This window comes from Bicyclus anynana, chromosome 25 (genome assembly GCF_947172395.1).
Source record: "Bicyclus anynana chromosome 25, ilBicAnyn1.1, whole genome shotgun sequence".
Taxonomy (NCBI): Eukaryota; Metazoa; Arthropoda; class Insecta; order Lepidoptera; family Nymphalidae; genus Bicyclus; species Bicyclus anynana.
Genome location: NC_069107.1, coordinates 9,201,983 through 9,224,811, shown reverse-complemented (window position 1 = coordinate 9,224,811; position 22,829 = coordinate 9,201,983). Strand labels below are relative to the sequence as shown.

General features: G+C 39.2%; 1 protein-coding gene across 2 annotated transcripts in view; it reads right to left on the bottom strand.

The window, feature by feature from the left end:
* The window catches only part of LOC112054241 (fibulin-2), a 35,528-nt gene that overhangs the window by 6,075 nt on the left and 6,624 nt on the right, over nucleotides 1–22,829 (bottom strand). Inside the window, exons 3-20 of one of the 2 annotated variants that reach the window (XM_052889219.1) lie at nucleotides 21,448–21,526; nucleotides 20,324–20,455; nucleotides 17,954–18,026; nucleotides 16,722–16,864; nucleotides 15,784–15,907; nucleotides 13,433–13,600; nucleotides 12,546–12,728; nucleotides 11,712–11,861; nucleotides 10,821–10,920; nucleotides 10,218–10,282; nucleotides 8,465–8,593; nucleotides 7,123–7,266; nucleotides 6,103–6,244; nucleotides 4,661–5,451; nucleotides 4,088–4,300; nucleotides 3,309–3,419; nucleotides 1,967–2,134; nucleotides 1,192–1,338 (exon numbers count right to left, since the gene is read on the bottom strand). In XM_052889219.1, the coding sequence (XP_052745179.1) occupies nucleotides 1,192–1,338; nucleotides 1,967–2,134; nucleotides 3,309–3,419; nucleotides 4,088–4,300; nucleotides 4,661–5,451; nucleotides 6,103–6,244; nucleotides 7,123–7,266; nucleotides 8,465–8,593; nucleotides 10,218–10,282; nucleotides 10,821–10,920; nucleotides 11,712–11,861; nucleotides 12,546–12,728; nucleotides 13,433–13,600; nucleotides 15,784–15,907; nucleotides 16,722–16,864; nucleotides 17,954–18,026; nucleotides 20,324–20,455; nucleotides 21,448–21,526 (3,062 nt within the window). The remainder of the gene's footprint in view (nucleotides 1–1,191; nucleotides 1,339–1,966; nucleotides 2,135–3,308; nucleotides 3,420–4,087; nucleotides 4,301–4,660; nucleotides 5,452–6,102; nucleotides 6,245–7,122; nucleotides 7,267–8,464; nucleotides 8,594–10,217; nucleotides 10,283–10,820; nucleotides 10,921–11,711; nucleotides 11,862–12,545; nucleotides 12,729–13,432; nucleotides 13,601–15,783; nucleotides 15,908–16,721; nucleotides 16,865–17,953; nucleotides 18,027–20,323; nucleotides 20,456–21,447; nucleotides 21,527–22,829) is intronic. The other variant, XM_052889220.1, reaches the window with a different exon arrangement.

Here is a 22,829-nt window from a genome sequence, read left to right as displayed (position 1 = left end):
CTAGATAAGAAACGTCATTACAAATTCAATATGGTAGCCTCCCCAAGCTGGCCGACTGGCAATTTGAAATCAACCCCCATGATATGTATATCAAATTAAAGTGTTTACTGTCAGGAATGAAAATCCACACCCCTTTCGGTTTCTACACGGCATCATACCGGAACGTTAAATCGCTTGGCGGTACGTCTTCGCCGGTAGGGTGGTAACTAGCCACGGCCGCAGCCTCCCACCAGCCTCATATCAGCCGATGGACGTCCATTGCAGGACATAGGCCTTTTGTAGGGACTTCCAAACATCACGATACTGAGCCACCTGCATCCAGCGAATCCCTGCGACTCGCTTGATGTCGTCCAACCAACACTGCGCTACTAATCGCCATTCCAGGACTTTGGGACCCCAACGTCCATCGGCTCTTCGAACTATGTGCCCCGCCCATTGCCACTTCAGCTTCGCAACTCGTTGAGCTATGTCGGTGACTTTGATTCTTCTGCGGATCACCTCATTTCGGATTCGATCACGCAGAGATACTCCTAACATAGCTCGTTCCAACACTCACTGTGTGACTCTGAGCCTTCTTATGAGGCCCATCATTGTCAGCGAACCAACCAACCAACCAAATACCACAGGACCTGCCTCGTTAAGCGCTGCCTCTCATTACCCTCAAACCAATGTTCCTGCCTCGCTAGACTAACTGTAACTATGTATGTAAGACAATCTTGGAATCTTAATTTGACCCCCTTCCCGGTATTCGATTAGAATGAAATTATCACGCACACACGCATACCTCTGGGTTCTGATGACAATATATGACTAGCTACAAACGTCATTACAAATCCAAGATGGCGGACTGACTGTTTGAAATCCTCCCCCATGATATGGATATCAAATGAAAGGATTTGCTGTCAGAAATACGAAAAAAATAGTCACGTGACTTAAATCCAGTATGGCGGACAGACTATTTGATATGCACCCCCATGATATGGATATCAAATGAAAGGATTTGCAGTCCAGGAATACGAAAAAAACATCCATTTGTATTTTTTTAAAAGCGTGTAGTTTAGTTTTCTAAACAATCATATTATTATTTCTTCTAACATCATTGATCGTCCGGGAAAAACGGAATGTGTGACAGAGGTCACGACTTTCAATATTGAGAAACACGACGCGGAATGAGTAAGGTGTTTCACTTACCTTCGCAAGTGTTGTCGTCACCGAGCCTGGTGCCCCCGGGGCACGCAAACACATCTCCGTCGTCAATCTGAGAGATCTCCGGCTCAGGGTCCACCTTGGGTCCTCTTGGAGTTGGAACGATCTCATTAGGGTCCACCAGAGGATATACTATTAAAAAAAGAAGCTGTTAGAAGTAAAGTCCCTTAACTGAGGAATGGAGAAAGTTGCTTTTTGATATGAGAATAGCTGACTCCATGGGAATACGGGAATATAATATAGCCTATTGTAGGAAATAGTAGTTTGAGATTGATATGATGTCGTTCGATCTCGTGTTGGCTCGTGCCGACGCTAGGTGGCGCGACTTGTTTCCGTTAAGAGTAGGGAGTTAGAGAGGGGTAACGATCGGTTGGCTTGAACAACTTGCGATATTAGGCGCTCGTGGTACGGTCGGCTTCAGTATGCTCGTAACCTTCGAGCCGTCCACATTTCTGGTTGTGTAATTCTTTATGGGTTACTTGGGAGAGAGTGACTTGAGTGGAAAGTGAAAAAAAGAAAGTGTTAGTTAACTGTCAATTGAATATTAGACTATATTTAAAGGCCTTTAGGTGTAATTTTCTTTACCGATAATTCTAAAACTGCCAAAGCAAAATTGGCCAATTTTCAAGAAACGTTTTAGACATGATTGTTCGTCCTTTTATTATAAGAGGTCAATGATTAAAATACAAGAAATAGCCCTCCCCCCTCACACAGACAGGTTCGACTTACGAACTCACCTCGCCTTAAGAGTACTACTTACCAGGGTGGGAGGGGACCCAGTCGGGCCGGGCACGAACGGGCACGCACCGGTGCCGGTCCGGGTCCACCCGCCAGTCCGGGGGACACTCGCAACGGAACCCGCCGTCCGTATTTACGCATACTTCTTCAAACGCGCAGTTCGCTTGACCGTTTGCACACTCGTTTACGTCTGTAAGCAAAGTAAATACCATAGATTTGTAACACATACATAGTGTAGTTGTAGGATTCGCCGACGGCCTCTGTGGCGCAGTGGTATGCGCGGTGGATTTACAAAAACGGAGGTCCTAGGTTCGATCCCCGGCTGAGCAGATTGAGATTTTCTTAATTAGTCCAGGTTTGGCTGGTGGGCTTCGGCCTTAGTTACCACCCTACCAACAAAGACGTACCGCCAAGCGATTTAGCGTTCTGGTACGATGTCGTGTAGAAACCGAAAGGAGTGTGGATTTTCATCCTCCTCCTAACAAGTTAGCCCACTTCCATCTTAGACAGCATCATCACTTACCATCAGGTGAGATTGTAGTCAAGGGCTAATTTGTAAATAATAAAAAAAAAGTATACTTACATACACACATGTACTACTTAGCCCAAAGTTAACGTATAGCATGTCTTATGGGTACTAAGATAGCGGATTTTACCATCATCATCATCATTCTCAACCCATATTCGGCTCACTGCTGAGCTCGAGACTCCTCTCAGAATGAGAGGGGTTAGGCCAATAGTCCACCACTGCTGGCCCAATGCTGATTGGCAGACGTCACACACGCAGAGAATTAAGAAAATTCTCTGGTATGCAGGTTTCCTCACGATGTTTTCCTTCACCGTTTTTTGAGACACGTGAAATTTTATTTCTTAAAATGCACACAACTGAAAAGTTGGTGGTGCATGCCCTGGACTGGATTCGAACCCACGCCCTCTGGAATCGGAGGCAGAGGTCATATCCACTTGGCTATCACGGATTTTACCTTATAAATTTAATATTATTTTAATATATAAATGCGAAAGGCCATATCTCGAAAACCGTTTGACGTACAAAGTTGAAATTTAGCAGGGACGTAGTTCATAAGTAGTAGACGTCCAGTAAGAACGGTTTTTGCGAGAGGGCCGGATTAAGGAGGTCTAACAGAGGATTCCGTTTCGTTCCGTTACAGCAACCAGAGTTTGTGATATTGTAGGGGTAATCTTTGGATCTACTGAACCGATTTTGAAAATTCTTTTACCACTAGAAAGCTACGTTATTTGTGAATGTCATGGTATATATTTTATGGCTGTATTCTTACGAGTACGAGAACTACGCGGGTGAAACGAAACGAAGTACTTACATAATAAAATCATGCATAGCTAACCTTCACAGTTTCCATTGTCATCATTGAACTGGTAGCCAACGTCGCAAGGACTCCGAGGCCTAAAAGGCCTCAGAGTCGGCCTCAAGTAGCTGTTGTAGTTCCAAAAGTTAACTGCAAAAAAAAAAATATTTTCGAACTATATTCAACCATATAGCAAGCCGTGATAGCCCAGTGGATATGACCTCTGCCTCCGATTGCAAGCCGTGATAGCCCAGTGGATATGACCTCTGCCTCCGATTCCGGAGGGTGTGGGTTCGAATCCGGTCCGGGGCATGCACCTCCAACTTTTTTTATATACATTTTTTTATACATTTTAGAGATACAAAAAAGCACGTAAAAAATTTTCATGTTTAGTGCATAATACCTTAGTTAAAAACCTAGTGCACACCACTGAAAGCAGCACACAAAACACAATGCTATCACTTTAATTCCATCCAGTACCGACCCCAAAAACAAAGAAATTGAAACTTTAACGGTCATATTTATAAACAAAACATGGATCATAAATTTACTTCAAATTAAAGTGGACCTACCTACCGTTTAAACATACTATACTTCGGCGTAATTAAATGCTTTCATTTTAATCCATGTTTATCTATATATCTATATCTATATCTATACTTATAATAAAACTGGTCGATTTCCATACATTTCTTCGCAATTTGAGATTTAACTTATACCATTTCAAACAACAAATGTTAGTGTGACATAAAAGAAGCCAGCGCCATCTACTTATAAATATAACCGTGTGAGTAAAATAAATTGAAAAAGATAATAACTTCTAGAAGTTGTCGGAGCCGGTGTCGTAGTTGTAGTAGTTGTTGTGGTAGTGGTTGTAGTCGACGATGAAGTGGTGACAGGAGCACAGGCCATAGACAACAGATCTCTCCGGAAACCGAACGCGCAGTCGCAGAGATATCCACCCATTGTGTTGCGACACAGTTCTGTGAGACCAGAACAGCTGTGGCGATTTGTGGCACACTCGTCGATATCTAGAACAAATGGATATATTATGGTACGTATCAAATTATGATTCATAGGTCACATTTAAAAAAAAAAACTGAATAGAAATCGCTTCATCCGTTCGGGAGCTAAAAAATATATATTTACAAGAAATAAGGTAGACGTTATTCAACCGAAAAATAGGTACTCGATTGCGGTTATTAAAAATAAACATTATATAACAATTATTGTGATCTCAAGTTTCGTCTTTAAGTTTAATTTTGAATCGAAAATTAGTTTACGCTTTTAGCTGAACGAGGAACTCATTGGTAAGTAAACTTATCTAATCATGCCCTTGAGACCGAAGCACAACAAAGTTATTTGTCAGTAACTTAAGCGAGTATAAGTACCGTAGCAAGCACCATATTGATCCAATTCAAAACCATTCTGACAATTCGGCTTATCTCTAATCTTCGTCCACTCATTTTTCGGTAGATCCTTTGTATCGATTGAGACGGATCCATCGTCATTCTTTTTTCCGTTAACACTTGCTGTGTCAGGACCAACATATATGTTTATGAATTTAGGAGACGTAGAATACTCTGGAATAGGGGAATACGTTGTATCCGTTCCAGGATATATTACTGGAATGCTATTGTCAATTTCTAGAGGTATTTGATCGGCTGTTCTAATAGGTTCAGTTGGTTCATAATAATTTGGTTGACTTGGTTCATTATGAATATGTTCTTCTGGTTGATTTGGTTTATAATTTGGCTGACTTGGTTCATTGTGAATGTGTTCTTCTGGTAGAGGTCGTTCATTATTTGGCTGACTTGGTTCTATTGATTCGGTTGGTTTATAATTATTGGGTTCTTGTGGTTGAAGTTTCTCTGTTGGTTGAGTTGGGTAAGAATAATCAGGATGTCTTGGTTGTTCTGGTTTATAAACATTCTTGTTTAGTTCCGTTTTATATTCAGGTTTTTCAGGTACATTATTAAAGTTTGTATGATCATTATTATCTATAAAATTATCTTCTGGTCTTTCTGGGATTATTTCTTTGGGTTCTTCTGGCGTTGGAATAGTAGGAGTTGTTGTAGGTGCAGGTGTTGTTCTAGGTGTACTTTTAGGTGTTTCAGTTGTTGTAGGCGCTAATGTAGTAGTGGTTAATATTTTGCTATCGTTTGTATTAGGAACTTCTTCTCTGAAACAAGAGTAATACAGATTATTGTAAGCACTGTACTTTATCTTTTTTAAATCACTTTTTGATATTATAACAACTTTTCTTTGTTGTCTGTTTGTTTAATTGGGTTGTCTTATTGCTCCAGTTATTAGCGTATGTTACTTGTTTCATCAGATTCTGACTAAGAGTCCTGGGTGAGCCATGAGCTTATCTTTGTTCTAAAAAAAAATCAGCAAAATTTTTAGCCTGAATGTGTGAATTTTATGAAGGATACATACATACCCCGTGCCTCAGAGAGTAGTAAATAACTTTAGTTTTTTACTATGCAACTAAATGAAATTAAGACAATTAGTCACTTTTGTTCACCTCAGTCCAACATTTCAGATGTATGCATTTTAAGAAATTAAATATCACGTGTCTCAAACGGTGAAGGAAAAACATCGTGAGGAAACCTGCATACCAAAGAATTTTCTTAATTCTCTGCGTGTGTGAAGTCTGCTAATCCGCATTGGGCCAGCGTGGTGGACTATCCTAACCCCTCTCATTGTGAGAAGAACCTCGAGCTTAGCAGTAAGCCAAAAATGGTTTGATGATCGCCTCAGTTTCGACACATCTGATAAATATATCTTTGGCTAACGCGATAATGCAGATGCAGTTAGTTAATATACTCACTCCTCGTCATAATACTCGTCCGAGTAGTCGTAAGCAGGCGGGGTAGGCTTCTGGCATCGGAAGGAGCCCGGTATGTTCATGCACTGGTACTCTGGGCCAGCTCTGTCACAGTTGTGGATACCCAGCGCACATTCGTCGATATCTGTAAGTCATTTATGTCACTGTCATGTAATGAAGACCATTGTAGCACGAGTGATTTTTGGGCAAAATTGCACAATAGACGAGTGCTACATTGACTAATTACGTGCAGTGTCACACAATACTAGAATGAACAAAACTTGGTAAATAATATAATACAATTTGCATTGGGCATGACCTTCTCGATTTTGTATCGGCGTGGCCTTCTAGACTTTGTCTCTTATAAAAAGCATGAATTTTTGCATCCAATGCCATGGAAGTATTTAAAATTTCCATAAAGATCACTGTAGCACGGTTTACCCGTGTGGTAATATACAAAACATCGTTACAGAATAGCCCTCCTGACCCGAGGAGTTGTGAGACGGGCGTAGGTTTATTCTTACTTAATTATGATTTGGATATTTTGAAGATAGAGTTTGACTTCACAAGTTGTAATAGTTGTTGCAGAGTGATGTAGAGTGTTGTAGCATGATTGTGTTTATATAAGTTTACCTGAGTTCAAGAGCTTAAAGAAAAGAGTGTTTAAGCCAAATGTTCTTTCCTTTTTAACGCACCCATTTATAATTACATCCGTCCCTTTCGCACCTATACCTAAGTTTCCTTTGATTTTTTATCGCTTACTTACAAAACAGACATTAAGTAGACTCTCTCTCGTCCCAGTCGTTCTCAAATTATATAAACGCAGTGCTGTGAACGCAGAGAAGTTTTTAGTGAACTGGACGCAAACGCAATTTTAAGCAGCGACGCAAAAATATACAAGTGAGTACTTTCATCTTCCATTCACACGCATTCTTTCCGCTATTCGCAAACAAAGAGTTTGACCATCACAAGATGCTAGACTAACTTGTGAAGAATAAATAAAAAAAAAGAAAAGAGTGTGACCTTCACAAGTGCTTGAAGAGTGTTGCAGAGTGTAGCCAGTGCCGCAGGATATGAACCGGATGCAGATGAAGGAGCCGACGGTATTATCGCAGCGCTGAGTCTCCGGTATGCAGTTGTTCATGTCGGTCGCGCATTCGTTGATGTCTGAAAACACGGAAAAGAAGCGGGCTTTAGCGGGCGCCCGCGACTTCGTTCGCGTGGTATTTAATTTTTCACAAATCCCTCGGGAACCATGGATTTTTCCGGGATAAAAAGTAGCCTATGTGTTTATCCAGGCTATAATATATCTTAATACCAAATTTTAGCTAATTCGATTCAGTAGTTGAGGTGTGAAAGAGTAACAAACATTCATATCATCAAAATCATCAGTTTTGGCAAAGTTCGGGAAAATGGAATTTTTCGGGATAAAAAGTAGCCTATGTGTTAGTCCAGAGTAAAATCTATTTCCATTCCAAATTTCAACCAAATTACTTTAGTAGTAGCGGCATTAAAGAGTAACAAACATCCAAACATACATCCGAACATCCATACAAACTTTCACGTTTATAATATTAGTAGGAAGTGGATTGTGATTCATCAAAATTTATTTAAGGGACCGAAAAAGGGCTCACTCACAAAAGCAAATCAAGCCTCACTTTTGCAACAGTTGAAAAGGTAAAATTGACCGGCCAAACGTTGCGAAAATTGGATACAAACATTGACGGAGTAACTTCCTTGAGATGGTAAAAGAAAAAATGTGGATACAAGATGGTAAAACGCATAAAAATAGAAGAAACATCTTAGAAAGTCCTGGGTTTGTGGCCAAGTTACACACCAGCTCTTTCTACAAACACTAAACCTGCGAAAAACCCTAACTTAGAATTCAAAAATCAGATAAGTTAAATCCAGCGTTACTCGAAGCGTTAGCGTTTTTAGAAGGGAACGTGACATGGCTCATCATTACAACATATTTTCAGCTCACCGCAGAACATGAGTATCCTCTCAGAATGAAAGGGGGCAGGCTAATAGTCCACCACGCTGACCCAATGCGGATTGGCAGACTTCACGAGAGAATTGAGAAAATTCTCAGATAGGTTTCCTCACGATGTTTTCCTTCACCGTTTGAGACACTTCATATTTAATTTCTTACAATGCACATTACTGAAAAGTTGGAGTGCATGCCCCGGGCCCGAATCGAACCTACGCCCTCCAAATCCAAAGCAGAGGTGATATCCACTGGGCTATCACGTCTTGGTCATGGCTCGATCTAACATAAATCATCTTTCAGACCTCATAGCTTTACATTAAGCGTGATTCTTGTCAAACGTGATCTAATTGCTAATTTATGATGAAAAAAACTTACCCGTGCAAGCTCCAGTCTTAGGGTCTAATTCAAATCCCAGTTTACAGTGACACTCGTGGCTCCCATTGGTGTTCAAGCAATTCTGGTGTTGGTCACACAGATGTGTGCCTTCTACACACTCATCTATGTCTGGAATATAAAAAAAACATTATAAGAGACTCTGCTTTTAATAAAAGTCAAAGAGAAAGATCACCAAGGCATGTAACCAAATTTAAAGTCTATTCTCTTTCTACAAACGCTAAGGATTCTATCTATACTTATAATAAATCTGTAGAGAGGTCAATGAAACATGAAATATATTTCCAAAATAACTATCAGGGGGTGATTAGTGGTCGATACTGATGCCAAAAATGCAATCAGTAAAATTTTTGTCTGTCTGTCTGTCTGTCTGTCTGTATGTTCTTTATAGAAACAAAAACTACTCGACGGATTTTAACTAAACTTGGTACAATTATTTTTCATACTCCTGGGCAGGTTAAAGTATACTTTTCATTACGCTACCGTCAGTAGGAGCAGAGCAGTGAAGGGAAATGTTGAGAAAACGGGAGATATTACTCCATTTTTTAAGCTTCCGTCGCCGTTGCATGGTCCCTACCATAGGGGTAGTAGGATAGGGGTAGAATAGGGGTAGGGTAGGGGTAGGGTAGGGTAGGGGTAGGCGTAGTAGTAGGGTTTCACGCAGACGAAGTCGCGGGCGTCCGCTAGTAACTAATAAAATGAATGGGAATGACATGACAGATTGAAAACGTGATCTGTCGATAACAAAAGTCATTCCCATATAGTTTAGTTTAGTAAATATGAAACGTGACTAAAGTCCCAATAAAAATTTTAATAAAAAAAAATACGTTTTTAGGTTTTGAAGTCGGTTGTATTTTTTTTTATTAAAATTTTTATTATTTTTCCATTTTTAGTGTAAAATTTTATCTCAAACGAATACATCAGACCCCTAATGACAGTCACAACCCATCTTGATACAAAATTCTCAGCAATACAGATTAATCAAGCCCAAGCACAAGGTAGCTACCGTAAACCGTTAAGGGGTTCCCTTAATTGACCTTGGTCTTCATCATCAGACCCCTAATAAGAGACACAACTCATCTAGATAGAAAGTTCTCAGCAATACGAATTGATCAAGGCCAAACACAAGGTAGTTACTGTAAACTGTTAAGGAGTTCCCTTACTTGTCCTTGGTCTTCATCACCAAACCCCTAAATGACAGTCACAACCTATCTATGTGGAAAGTTCTCATTAACACAAATTAATCAAGCCCAAACACAAGGTAACTGCTGTAAATCGCCAAGGAGTTCCCTCGTCTGTTTTATGGCTCCATCATCAGATCGATTTCAAACCTTCATGAAATTGTAGTGCTTAAAAGTACTAAATGGAAAAGTATACGAACACACTAGACACCCCATATAATTTTTGAAAGTTCCCCTCAATTTCTCCAGGATTCCATCATCAGATCTTGCCATGATGGCAATGGGACCAAATGGGGGCTATACCGTTTCAAACAAAAAAAGAATTTTTGAAATCGGTCCAGGCGTCTTTGAGTAATCGGTGTACATACATAAAAAAAAAAAAAAAATACCGGCCGAATTGAGAACCTCCTCCTTTTTGAAGTCGGTTAAAAATACCAGTGATGCTGACATGCGACCAAGTGTAGAGAAAAAGACAAAACACTGTCCAATGACGGCGGAGTTATTATAATACCATCTCTTTCGTTAGTTACAAAATTTATCAGCCACTTCATTACCTGCACATAAATTGGTTGCCTGATTTCTCCTCATTCCATCTGGGCAATCGTGATTACCACTCGACCTAGAACAATACAAAAATGTCTCAGTAAAATTTTCAGCGATTCAAAGATGATCATTTCGAAGGACCATTTTAATTTTTTCTAAGGGCTTGTAGTCTATAAGTAGCTTGTATTTGACAAATTAATAAAAATAAAATAAATAAATAAAAATAAAAAAGCCTTTATTCTAGTATCCATTTACAATTTTAACTTACAATCTAACATTAATAAAAAAAGAAATAATACACTAGATACAAGACAGGCAATTTAATATTGCGTTAATTTGACAAATTAACGCAATATTAAATTGCCGCTTCAATTGACAGATTCTCTTAATGGTTCTCCTAAATATTTTTTGAAGAAAAAACCTGTTTTGTTATCAATTTTGAAACATTCTTGTGATAACGACACACGGAAAATTACGGATATTCTATTATCCGTAATTTGCCATAACGAGAGAAAGGCTATATTTTACTGGAAAACCTTACGACAGGTTTTCCAGTAAAATATAGCCTTTCTCTCGTTATCCCTACTTAATTTTATTGAAAAAGAATGTTTTACCTAGCATTGGCCTTTGGTTTACAGTCGTATTCTCCTGGTACATTGACACAGATCTGATCTGGTCTGCAGATGTCTTGACCGTCTTCGCATTCGTTGATATCTGAAATTATAAATACGTCACTTACTGACAAAGGAATGGTTCAAAGCTATTTAGTATTAGGTGTAAGTTAACGGTATTTTAATCATCATCACCATCATCAGCCTCGTTAAAGCCAGCCCACCTTATAAGACAGGCGGGATGGAGCTTAAACCCATTTTTTTTTTTAACCTTAAACCCATTTTCTTTACAAGTTGAGTAGTAGTGGTGGTGGTGGTGGTGGTGGTGGTGGTGGTGGTGGTGGTGGTGGTAGTAGTGGTAGTGGTAGTGGTGGTGGTTGGAGTGTTTAAAAGACGACATGACGTCAAAGAAGTAGATGGTGATGGTTAGTTAACGAGTAATAGAAGCGACGCCCTAACCTTCGCACTTAAAGCCAAATGGAAATGGGCCGGACATGACGCTCGACTCACAGATGACCGTTGGACTGTCAGAATAACGAAATGGCCGCTAAGGATTACGAGGCAGAGGCATCATGAATTTTACCGGCAAAAACTGACTACTGAAGGCAAAAGACCGATCAATGGCAGCACCTGGAGAAGACCTTCACCGCAAAGGGGTCTTCTTTTAAATAAAAGGGAAGAAAATAAACATTTTAAAATTTTAACTTACTTAAATTAAACAATTAACAAATTAAAATAGCACCTAATTAATTATAACTTTTAATAAGAATAAATAAAAGGCTTTTTTTATTGTTATTTTAGTAGAAGCAAATGGAAGATTGACATACTTAAGTGGGATAAGGTAAAGGAGATTATGGTACTACGTACTCTACTACTCTATATGGTACTACGTACCTTCACATTTGTTAGTGACAGGGTTGGTTTTGAACCCCGGCGGGCAGTGTTTGGACGCTTTGTCCTGGCAGTAGAAGGAGCCGCGCGTGTTCACGCAGAACTGCGACATCTTGTTGCAGTCGTCCTTGCCCGTGCTGCATTCATCAATATCTGCGTAACGAAGAAAAAGAAAATGAAACGAAAAAACGACGTAGACGTACGAGAGTTAGACGTACCGCCAAGCGATTTAGCATTCCGGTACGATGTCGTGTAGAAACCGAAAGGAGTGTGGATTTTCATCCTCCTCCTCCATCCATCCATCCTCTTTACAAGTTAGCCCGCTTCCATCTTAGACTGCATCATCACTTACCATCAGGTGAGATTGTAGTCAAGAGCTAACTTGTAAAGAAAAAAAAAATTGGAAAAAAAACGATTGTCTGTAAAGTCGGTGTGTTGAACGTGACAACGTCATAAGAAAACATTGATGGAATGGTTGCATTTTTCGAAAGAAAATGTTCGGTTTTCTAAAATACTATTTAATAATCTTCATAGACCAGAATATACTTTGTTTCTTGTAAAAAAAGTTGGCAACCCTAGAGCGAGGGAACGACGCATGACGTCATCTTTTTTCGAGTGTGCTGCCGGCTCGGAAAATTTGAAAATTTTCACAGAGAAATGCTGATATTTTCGAATTGACTTAATAACGTAGATACAAATACAATAATCTAATAAATACCATTTGAATTCAAAATGAAAAATTATTTTTCGTCTCCCTAGGGCGGAAAGACTTTCTTTGCATATGTCTATGAGTATGTCTGCTAGCGTGTTAAGTGATTCAAATTGCACACAGCTTACCTTGGCATTCTTCATTGTAGCCGCTAATGAAGCCAGGGGGGCATCTGTCCTCAACAGGAGCTTTGGGTCTACCCCCCAGGTTGCTGGGGTCACCAGAAATCCCCCCACATTTGTAACCTCCAACTGTATTCTCACACAGATAGCTCGGGCACGGGGCGTTGGGTAGGTTACATTCGTTTATATCTGTTGACAATATAAGTGGTGTTAAACCACGAGGTAACTCCGTGGTTTTTATCGCGTAGTTCCTGTCCCCATGAGAATACGGGGATAAAATATAGCCTATACTATTCATTGATAATGTAACTTTCCATAAGTGAAAGTATTTTTTTTAATTGGTCCAGCAGTTTCGGTAACAAACAAATACCTCATTATAATAGTTTAGATCATGAGCCTATTTATTAGATTAGACCATTGCAAAGGCCTTCACGGCGGGGTAGGCATAGTTACTATCACCCGCATAGTTCTCGTTCCCGTAAGAATACAGGAATACAATATAGCTTATGACACTCACAAATCGTGGCTTTCTAGTTGTAAAATAGTCTTCAAAATCGGTTCAGTAGATCATACATAGATAGATACATCGCGGGCTTGTTTTTAGAGCATATATGTAGGACATTTCCACCATACATGACTTTCATGTAACTTTAGATGTATCGCGAGAAATCTATACTAATAAAATAAAGCTGAAGAGTTTGTTTGTTTGATTGAACGCGCTAATCTCAGGAACTACTGGTCCGATTTGAAAAATTCTTTCTGTGTTAGATAGCCCATTTATCGAGGAAGGCTATAGGCTATATATATTATTTCCATATTCCTACGGGAACGGGAACCACGCGGGTAAAACCGCGCGGCGTCAGCTAGTCCGGAATAAGCGTTGTACCACTTACCATCACAAGCGTTGTTGGCATGATTTTTCGCAAAACCAGGCGGACATTTTCCTTTCTCTCCATTGTTTTTGCTATTTTTTAAAGGTATACATTTGTAGGAGCCAACGATGTTGACACACTGCGTGTTCTGGAGACAGACTGGGGTTTCCAGGGTACACTCATCGATATCTAGAATGAAAGAATTCAAAATGTTTATAAATATATTTCAACTAGAGGCTGCCTGCGAATTCGTCCTCTAGCAAATCGATGTAAACTGTTATTGTACGTAATTAATTTATGATGATAGTACATGTAAGGTCCCTAATCCTTACTGTAATAGCAATAAGTTACTGCTTCATCATTACACTATTATGGCTAGCACCGGATGTCCGATCTCCACCAACAACAATGACAGACTGCCCACTTTCTCCCACTACCGGTATGTGTATATAGACAACTACTACAGTGCATATATGCATATAAAAGTATATAGTGAGCTACTTAAGTAATTTTGTTGTAGATCTGTAAAATACGAATATCCCACTATGTTACGTTATCAACCCATATACGGCTCACTGCTGAGCTCGAGTCTCCTCTCAGAATGAGAGGGGTTAGGCCAATAGTCCACCACGCTGGCCCAATGCGGATTGGCAGACTTCACACACGCAGATAATTAAGAAATTCTCTGGTATGCAGGTTTCCTCACGATGTTTTCCTTCACCGTTTGAGGCACGTGATATTTAATTTCTTAAAATGCACACAACTAAAAAGTTGGATCCCACTATGTACCTATATCTATACTAATATTACAGAAAAGTAAATTTTGTGATATTGTAAGGGGTGATTTCTGGATCTACGGAACCGATTTTGAAAATTCTTTTACCACTAGAAAACCACGGTATTTCATACCGTGGCATAGGTTTATTTTATCCTTAGAATGGAAAGTACGCAGGACGGTGTAGCTTCTGCTAGTTTTGATATAGGTTCGATTCCCACAACAGGATAATAATTGTGTGATGAGCATCGTTGTTTTCCAGTGTCTGGTTGTATTTATACATTATCTAAGTATTTATAATATGTAGTCATTATGTAGTACATAAATATACATAATTATATGATAAAATCCGCAATCAAGCTACGTTTACTTTGGGGCTAGATATTGATGTGTGTATTGTTTAAGTTTATTTATTTATTTTATTTAAGATGTTTTGATTCCGATATTTTAAAATTATCTTCACATTTTTATCATTATACACAAAACGAGAAAATGACACATTAAACACCTAAACCTTCCTTAGGCATCACTTTACTAATTTGAAAAATGCATGAAAATTCTTTCAGTAGTATTCGAGTTCATGGGAATGATGACTAGGTTTGAATATATTGATTTTTATGATACATTCGGGCAAAGATTATCTGGATATTTGTAAAATGAATAAGATTATAAAATTTCAAAATCTATTAAAATTCTTTTATGGTAATTAAAATTTTAATAGATTTTGAAATTTTATTCATACAATTTTAGCTTCCTTAAATTAAATGTGACATAATGATTTTAAACTTATTTCGTGGTTGTTCATTATGAATGATATTTAAACGGGTACATACCACGATAAAACGACGACAACCCGCATAAACATGCCCATAGCAACCCGTGTAACAGAACATATACGAGCGATAAAAAACAACGACCCGCAAAAGTCTGCGATAGCTGATCACATTCTACAACCGGGAACTAAACATTGGATTGAGATCCATAATCCACGCATTATTTCCACGGACCGCCACTATATACCCCGAGTAGTTCGAGAAGCCATTGAAATTCGAAAATACAAAAATTTCAATCGGGAAGATGGTTTCAAACTAGCCAGCGAGTGGAACCCGGTGGTAGAATTGTGCAAACCAAGAGGGCGCCGCGATACGCATAATAACAAAAGCGATGTCGTGAGTGTGGTTTGCCTAAACAGCCAAAAACGCGAGGTCGTTGAAAAAAGAAAAAGAACAAGAAAGAGGGTAGATCGATTTTGCCCCTAACAGCTGACTTCACTTCTCATCTCGCAACTTCAGTCCTGTCGTGACCACGATCCATGCAACTGGGTCGAAATATCGACAATAAAAATCTCGTCGTTTTATCGTGGTATGTACCCGTTTAAATATCATTCATAAATGTGACATTTTTTTATAAACATTAAACATATACACATAAATAACAAATATATTAGTATTTTTGTTTACGTAAGAGCCAACGAACTCAAGAAGTCGGATGCCCAAGATCGGGCAAAGTGGGTGAGATTACGCCGGAAAGCGAACCCCATATAGTGGGACCAGGAAGAAGAAGAAGGAAAACATAGACGCGGCAGATGATGACCCACCTTCACAAGACTTTCCATCAGACTTGAGCTGGTACCCTCTCCGACACGAGCATTTCACCTTCACTCCGTTGTCGTTACACTTGTGTTGGCACGGGTTGTAAGGCTTGCATCTGTTCTTTTCCACCTGAACAAAATTGTATAAAACACTTAATTTATATACCAAATATAAACTTCTATACCCCCGATTTATTTGAATTGGGAACACACTTTGGTGGGAATTTAAACGTTAAGGAAGCTATTTGTCTCTTTCCTGTTGCCGAAATCTCCTATATATTCATTATCCACCATCTCCCTCCCTTTCATACAATAATCTATAGTGTCAACGGAGCATAAAACCGACGTCCGCGACCGCACTGTTCTCATCTATTTTATTTTATCAGTGCCTTTGGACAATTTGCACACGTGGACGCTCGGACTTGATGAAGAAGAAGATCAAAAAAAAAATCAGTTTCCTGTCTTATTCCTTTGTGTCCTAAATAGCCAGACCTCCTGCAGTACATGAATCGGAGGTTTTCCGTAAAAATAAACACCTCAATTTGTAGTGTAGCTTGATTGATTAGCTTCAACACTATTACCACTATTGCCACTCGACATCACAATCGGGACGTCCATTCACAACGGCGGTAGAAATACAAGTGTCGTCCAAGAGAGAACGTCTTAAAATATGTGTAACTACCCACATGAACTATGTATATCATCATCATCATCATATCAGCCGATGGACGTCCACTGCAGGACATAGGCCTTTTGTAGGGACTTCCAAATATCACGATACTGAGCCACCTGCATCCAGCGAATCCCTGCGACTCACTTAATGTCGTCAGTTCACCTTGTGGGGGGTCGACCAGCACTGCGCTTTGTAGTGCGGGGTTTCCATTTCATCACTTTGGGACCCCAAAGTATGGCATACCTTTATTGAAAAAATGAATACTTCTTACCTCCCTACAGTTCTTGCCGTCGGCCATCAACATGAACCCTGGGTTACACTCGCACTTGTAGGAGCCGGGGATCGGGATACAGTGGTGAGCGCACAGTTCGTTCGGTGCGTAGTCTTCACACACTGACGCCGCTGGAGATAGATCTGCAAGAATCGAGGAATCATCATCATCATTATCATCATCATCATCATCATCATCATCATCATCATCATCATCATCATCATCATCATCATCATCATCGTCATCATCATCATCATCATCATCATCATCATCATCATCATCATCATCGTCATCATCATCATCATCGACATCATCATCATCATCATCATCATCATCATCGTCATCATCATCATCATCATCATCATTATCATTATCATTATCATTATTATCAAGCGTATTGAAATGTCTTATTACATTGACTAACTGAACCTCGCGTAACACCCCGTGGTAATTCATCATTATCAACCAATATTTGTTTCACTCTTCAGAACGAGTCTCCTCTCAGAATATTCAGGATTAGGCATTAGTCCATCAAGCTGGCCGAATGCGGATGCGGATTGGCAGACTTAAGAAAATTCTCTGGTATGTAGATTTTCTCAAGATATTTTTCCTTCACCGTTTGAGACACGTGATATTTATGTTATCGCCGCGTTGGCCGCTTTTAAATTTACATGTTTTTAATAATTAGTGTAGAAAATAGTAGTCTGAGACGATATGACGTCGCTCGATCTCGTGTTGGCTTCAGTGTGCTCGTGACGTTCGAGCCGTCCACATCTCTTGTTGTGTAATTCTTTATGGGTTACTTGGGGTAGGCGGGGAGAGTGACTTGAATGGAAAAGGGGAGTGTTAGATATCTGTCAAAGGCGCCTTTAAACCTACACACATCGTTCACAAGTGCGTGACTGCACTAAAGGACATTCTCTGCCATTCTAGGGTCTTATTTTGGTTACAGTTTGATTCGTTAATTAAGTTGTCCTGGCAAGTGTTGTGAATCATAACCTTTGTTAGACATTAGTTTTCTTATATTTTTAATCACTTTTGGTCCTATAATATTTAATTTCGTAAAATCTATATGAAAAGTACCTCCGTCTTGTAAATCTACCGCGCATACCTCTGCGTCACGGAGGCCGTCAAACTCTATCGTCAACGCTAGATCATGATCTAGTTTTGACAGATTGGTAACCTCTAGCGAGGCAGGTCTAAAAGGTAATAATTGGTCTGAGTTTACATACCATACTCCGAAAGTTTCTTGTACATAGTTGTTGTGTTTCGACTCGGTGTCCTGCTTTCATTTTCCACTGCATTCTGGAACAAATCACATTTTCAACCTAGTTCAAAAAAAGGAGGATGTTCTCAATGCGACGCGAAATACTTTTTATTTTGAAAGAGTATACTTTTAGATTGGTGCCATTTCATTTTCATGAAAATCGGTTCAGTAATTTTGTGTTAAAATCAAAATAACTGAAATAGGTCTTTGAAGTCGGTTCCGTTTTTATGTAGAAAATATTATTAAGGTACTTTAAAAACAAATTCCAGATTATAGAGTACTCGGTCAATGTACATTATACAACGCACACAATAATAATAATACCCCCGGCCGTTTGGTCTCCCTGCCGGGGTGAATCCTCCGCCCGGTGCATATATGTATTTATGTAGCGTACATTTATGTTTATTTTATTTTTCGTATCTAAGTAAATTTATGTATTTTCCTTTTGGCCTTATATATATTTATTTTGTACCGGGCGTGAGAGTAGAATGCGTGTATAATAATAATAATAATTGTGGAATGTTGAGTCAACTATTGTTGTCCCGATAGTTGTTTCAGTCAATGGTCTTATAGCGAAAAGCACCGACCAAGTGATTCTTGAGACGGCGCGTTTTTTGAAGAGGTTCCTCACTCTGGAGCCCTGACCACCGGTTGCTTTAGGCACTCAAATGTGCCGCAGCGGGAGGGTTAATTTTTTTTTATAAGTTTTTAATAGTGTTTTGTATATTTTGTTTGTATAACATTATTAAAAATTAAAAAAAAGGAGAATTAAATAAATCAGTGAATAATAGTCTAAGATCCGTATTAGAAACGTCCTTCACCTATCTGTTTAATGTATGATACATCATTAATAGTACTGTATTCTGAGATTAATAGATAGTTGGGCCAGGAGTTTTTAGACAACCTTCCTGTAGCGATTACTCGCCGATGGGGTCTGCCGCGACCCCACCCAGATAAGGATTTGTTCCTACCTTATAATCTTGAGGAAACGCAAATCCAGCTACTCGTAGCGAATACTCGACGCTGAGGTCCTACCAGTACCCAGATAAGGGTTAATTTTTACTTTACAACACTGAGTGATCACATTTTCAACTTGCAGCCATTCACTGCTGGGGTCTGCGACGACTCCATCGCTTCTTATATCAGAAAAAAATATGTCTAACTTAAGCTAGCAGTTACTCACCGCTGGTGTCCACAACGATCCAATCGCTAACTAAAATATTTATTTCTACTTTATAATACTGAGTGAATGCATCTCTAGCTACTCACCGCTGGGGTCATGCAGCACTCCGCTCTTGGGGTCCACAACGACCCCACCGTTACCTTGATTAGGAAGGATTAGTTTATACCTTACAACACTAGGTGAATGCATCTCTAGCTACTCACCGCTGGGGTGTGCAACGACCCCACCATTACCCAGATAAGGAATTTTTTACAACACTGAGTGATCACATTTTCAGCTAGCAGCCATTTGCTACTGGGGTGCGCGACGACTCTACCGTTATCTATTTCAGAAAGATTTACCTTAAGCTAGCAGCTACTCACCACTGGGGTACGCAACGATAAGGCGGCCAACTGTCCCGTATTCTGCGGGACCGTCCCGTAATGCTAGATGTAATCCCGCTTTTAAATAATTAGTAAAATAGTCCCGTAAGACGTTGGATGTCCCTCATTTTTTACCACACGACACACACACAACACCCACACGAGCGCATGAACGGCAAGCGTGATTTCGTTCTCTCTTTCTCTCTACAGAATACATCAGGCGTAAGAGCGGGAGAAGCGCTCGCGAGTGATTGAATTGTTTTGATTAGTGTGATATACAAAGGCATTTGACTTTTGTAACTAAGTTTTATGTTTTTATGTAATTTTGGTAGATATCGTATACCGAAAAAACCCCTCCCCGCCTCTATCTATCCACAAAAAGTCCCGCATTAAATTTTCAGAAAGTTGGCTGCCTTACGCAACGACCACATCGCTAATTAAAATAGTTATTTCTACTTTGTAACACTGAGTACATCATACACATACATCTCTAGCTACTCACCGCTGGGGATATGCTGCTGGGGTTCACAAAGACTCCATCGTTACCTTGACTAAGTGGGATTAGTTTCTACCTTACAACACTGAGTGAATGCATCTCTAGCTACTCGTAGCAGCTAGTCACCGCTGGGGTCCGCAACGACCCCCACCGATTAGTTAAGTAACTAGAATATTAGTTTCTACCTTACAACACTGGGTAAATGCATCTCTAGCTACTCGTAGCAGCTAGTCACCGCTGGGGTCCGCAACGACCCCCACCGATTAGTTAAGTAACTAGAAGATAAGTTTCTACCTTACAACACTGAGTGAACGCATCTCCAGCTAACAGCTGTTCACCGCTGGGCCCCTGCACCAACGCTGAACACGCGCCAACACCTCGAGCCTTGCCCACCGCACGCCCTGATGTGCACTGGTCACAGCATCGCTGCAATGGACGGTTAAAGGTCAAAGCACACATATCGACTCAGAAACGTATCGTTACCGCATTGCCTCGCTGTCAACAAGACATCGACTCGGCTACGGCTAGGATTTTTTTTCGGGTTATATTTCCTTACTAGAACTATCCATTATAATAGTAATTAAAAGTCTGTTTAATTCAACCCTTTCACACGAAAACTACAAGATACAGTTAACAAAATTAACAATTGGTTCAGTCAGCTTTTCCTAACCTACCCTGTTTTAGGTATGTAATTAAGAGTGTGTAATATGTAATTTAGTGGTTAAAATGGTTCTGGATCTCAGATTCTGGAAAAGTTAGGAGCCTGATATTTGGGTAGTCTTCGTTATGACTATACAAAATACACAATTTGTAAAACTTTTCTCGATAATTTATTTTTTTGAAAAATACATGTTTTGCTCACATTTTGCTTTTAATCTCAGGAAAAGCAAACTTATTTTCTTATATTTTTGTTTTGTTTAGAAAATTAGGTATATATCTTGAACATGGTCATTTTGTTTTTCGTTATGTTGTTTAATTTACTTGCAATTAGGTAAAAATGGTTTTGGCGCTCACGTCATAAAATTTGCGTCGCGCGTCAATCGCTCCGTGCTTTTCACTCACGTGAAAGTCATAATTCGGCGTCTCGTTTGCGCTTCGAATTCTATCCATATCGTACCGACACGCTGCGCGCTCTTAATAGTCATTGAATTTCTCATTCTACATGTCGTTTCTTAATTTAAGGCGACGTAAACAGGTATATATTTTTTCACACTTTTATGGGACTGTAAATATAAACAATTACGATTCTTTACTTAGTGTATGAATTTTTAGAAGTGAAAATTCCGGACGTCACTATGATCTAAACTCCAAAATTGATAACTATTTTTTAAATTAGACATATTTTTTAATATTTTTTTAAAAACTGAAAAATAAGGAAAGGCAATGGACAGAAACAGTGAACTGAATAGTATACTTACTTTACCAGTATCTTTCATTGAGCCACAAGACTTTGAACTGGTCGCCAGATCGATTCCAGCTTCGCAGTCTACCTTCTTTCTGTAAATAAAAAAATATGTATAATTTGATAATATTCCTTAATAGTCGGTTTATCAAGCGTTGTTGAAGCGGGTAACATCCGGATCTATTGAAACGATTTTGTTAAAGAAAGTCACGTTATTTGTGCGTATTGTAGGCTGATTTTATCCTGTATTCGCTTGCGAATTGGAACTACAGAGCTGAAACCGCGGGGCCCCTGTAAGTAATATTTAATTAAGTTTGAATTAAGTAAATATATATAGAGGTAAAGATTTTGAGGTTATAGGAATAATCTCTGGATCTACAGAACAGATTTTAAAAAATTTTGTAACACTCGAAAGCCACGTCATTTGTGAGTGTCATAGGCTATATTTTATTCCCATATTCCCATGGGGACGGGAGCTACATGGGTAAATGCGTTTGGTAATTATGTATATAGGAAACCAAAGCAGTTTACAAAACAACTGAAATAACTTTACAACTGAAATAGGACTTGTTTTGTCACGGTTTTGAGTCATTAATGAACTTGTTTAAATCTGCGGTTAGGTCGCTTATCATGTGTTCTTGACACCATTATTATTTCTATTGTTTCGACATAATCCACTTATTCAGGCCTCTACTAATATTATAAATATTATAAAGCTGAAAAGTTTGTTTGTTTGCTTGAACGCGCTAATCTCAGGAACTACTGGTCTGATTTGAAAAATTCTTTCAGTATTAGATAGCCCATTTATCGAGGAAGGCTATATATTATTCCCGTTTTCCTACGAGAACAGGAACCACGCGGGTAAAACCGCGCGACGTCAGCTAGTATTCCTTTATGGTCTAAGATACGGCATTAGAATTGTATACCTTCATCTGTTATTTATCCCTCGTCCGCGTGGAATTTAGTTTTTCACAAATCTCTCGGGAACCATGGACTTTTCCGGGATAAAAAGTAGCCTATGTGTTAATCCATGCTATAATATATCTCAATACCTTTCAGCTAGTTCGGTTCAGTAGTCGAGGCGTGAAAGAGTAACAAACATTCATATCATCAAAATCATCAGTTTTTGTAAATCTCGGGAAACCATTTACCAGGATAAAAAGTAAACTATATAATAAAGAAGTAGATGCGAGAGGATTACCAGCAAAATCTCTTTATAATTTGCTTAAAAACCTCTCTAAAAGTGCAGCTAGTTCTATATTAGAACGAGTATCCAAAGCTGCTCTAAAAATTTGGCTAGGCAGGGAGAACAACACGAGCAGAGAACGGGGAGTGTTGATCGATCGTCAAGGAATTCCTTAACCCTACATCCTGTAGTCACAAGTTCAAGACTCTGCT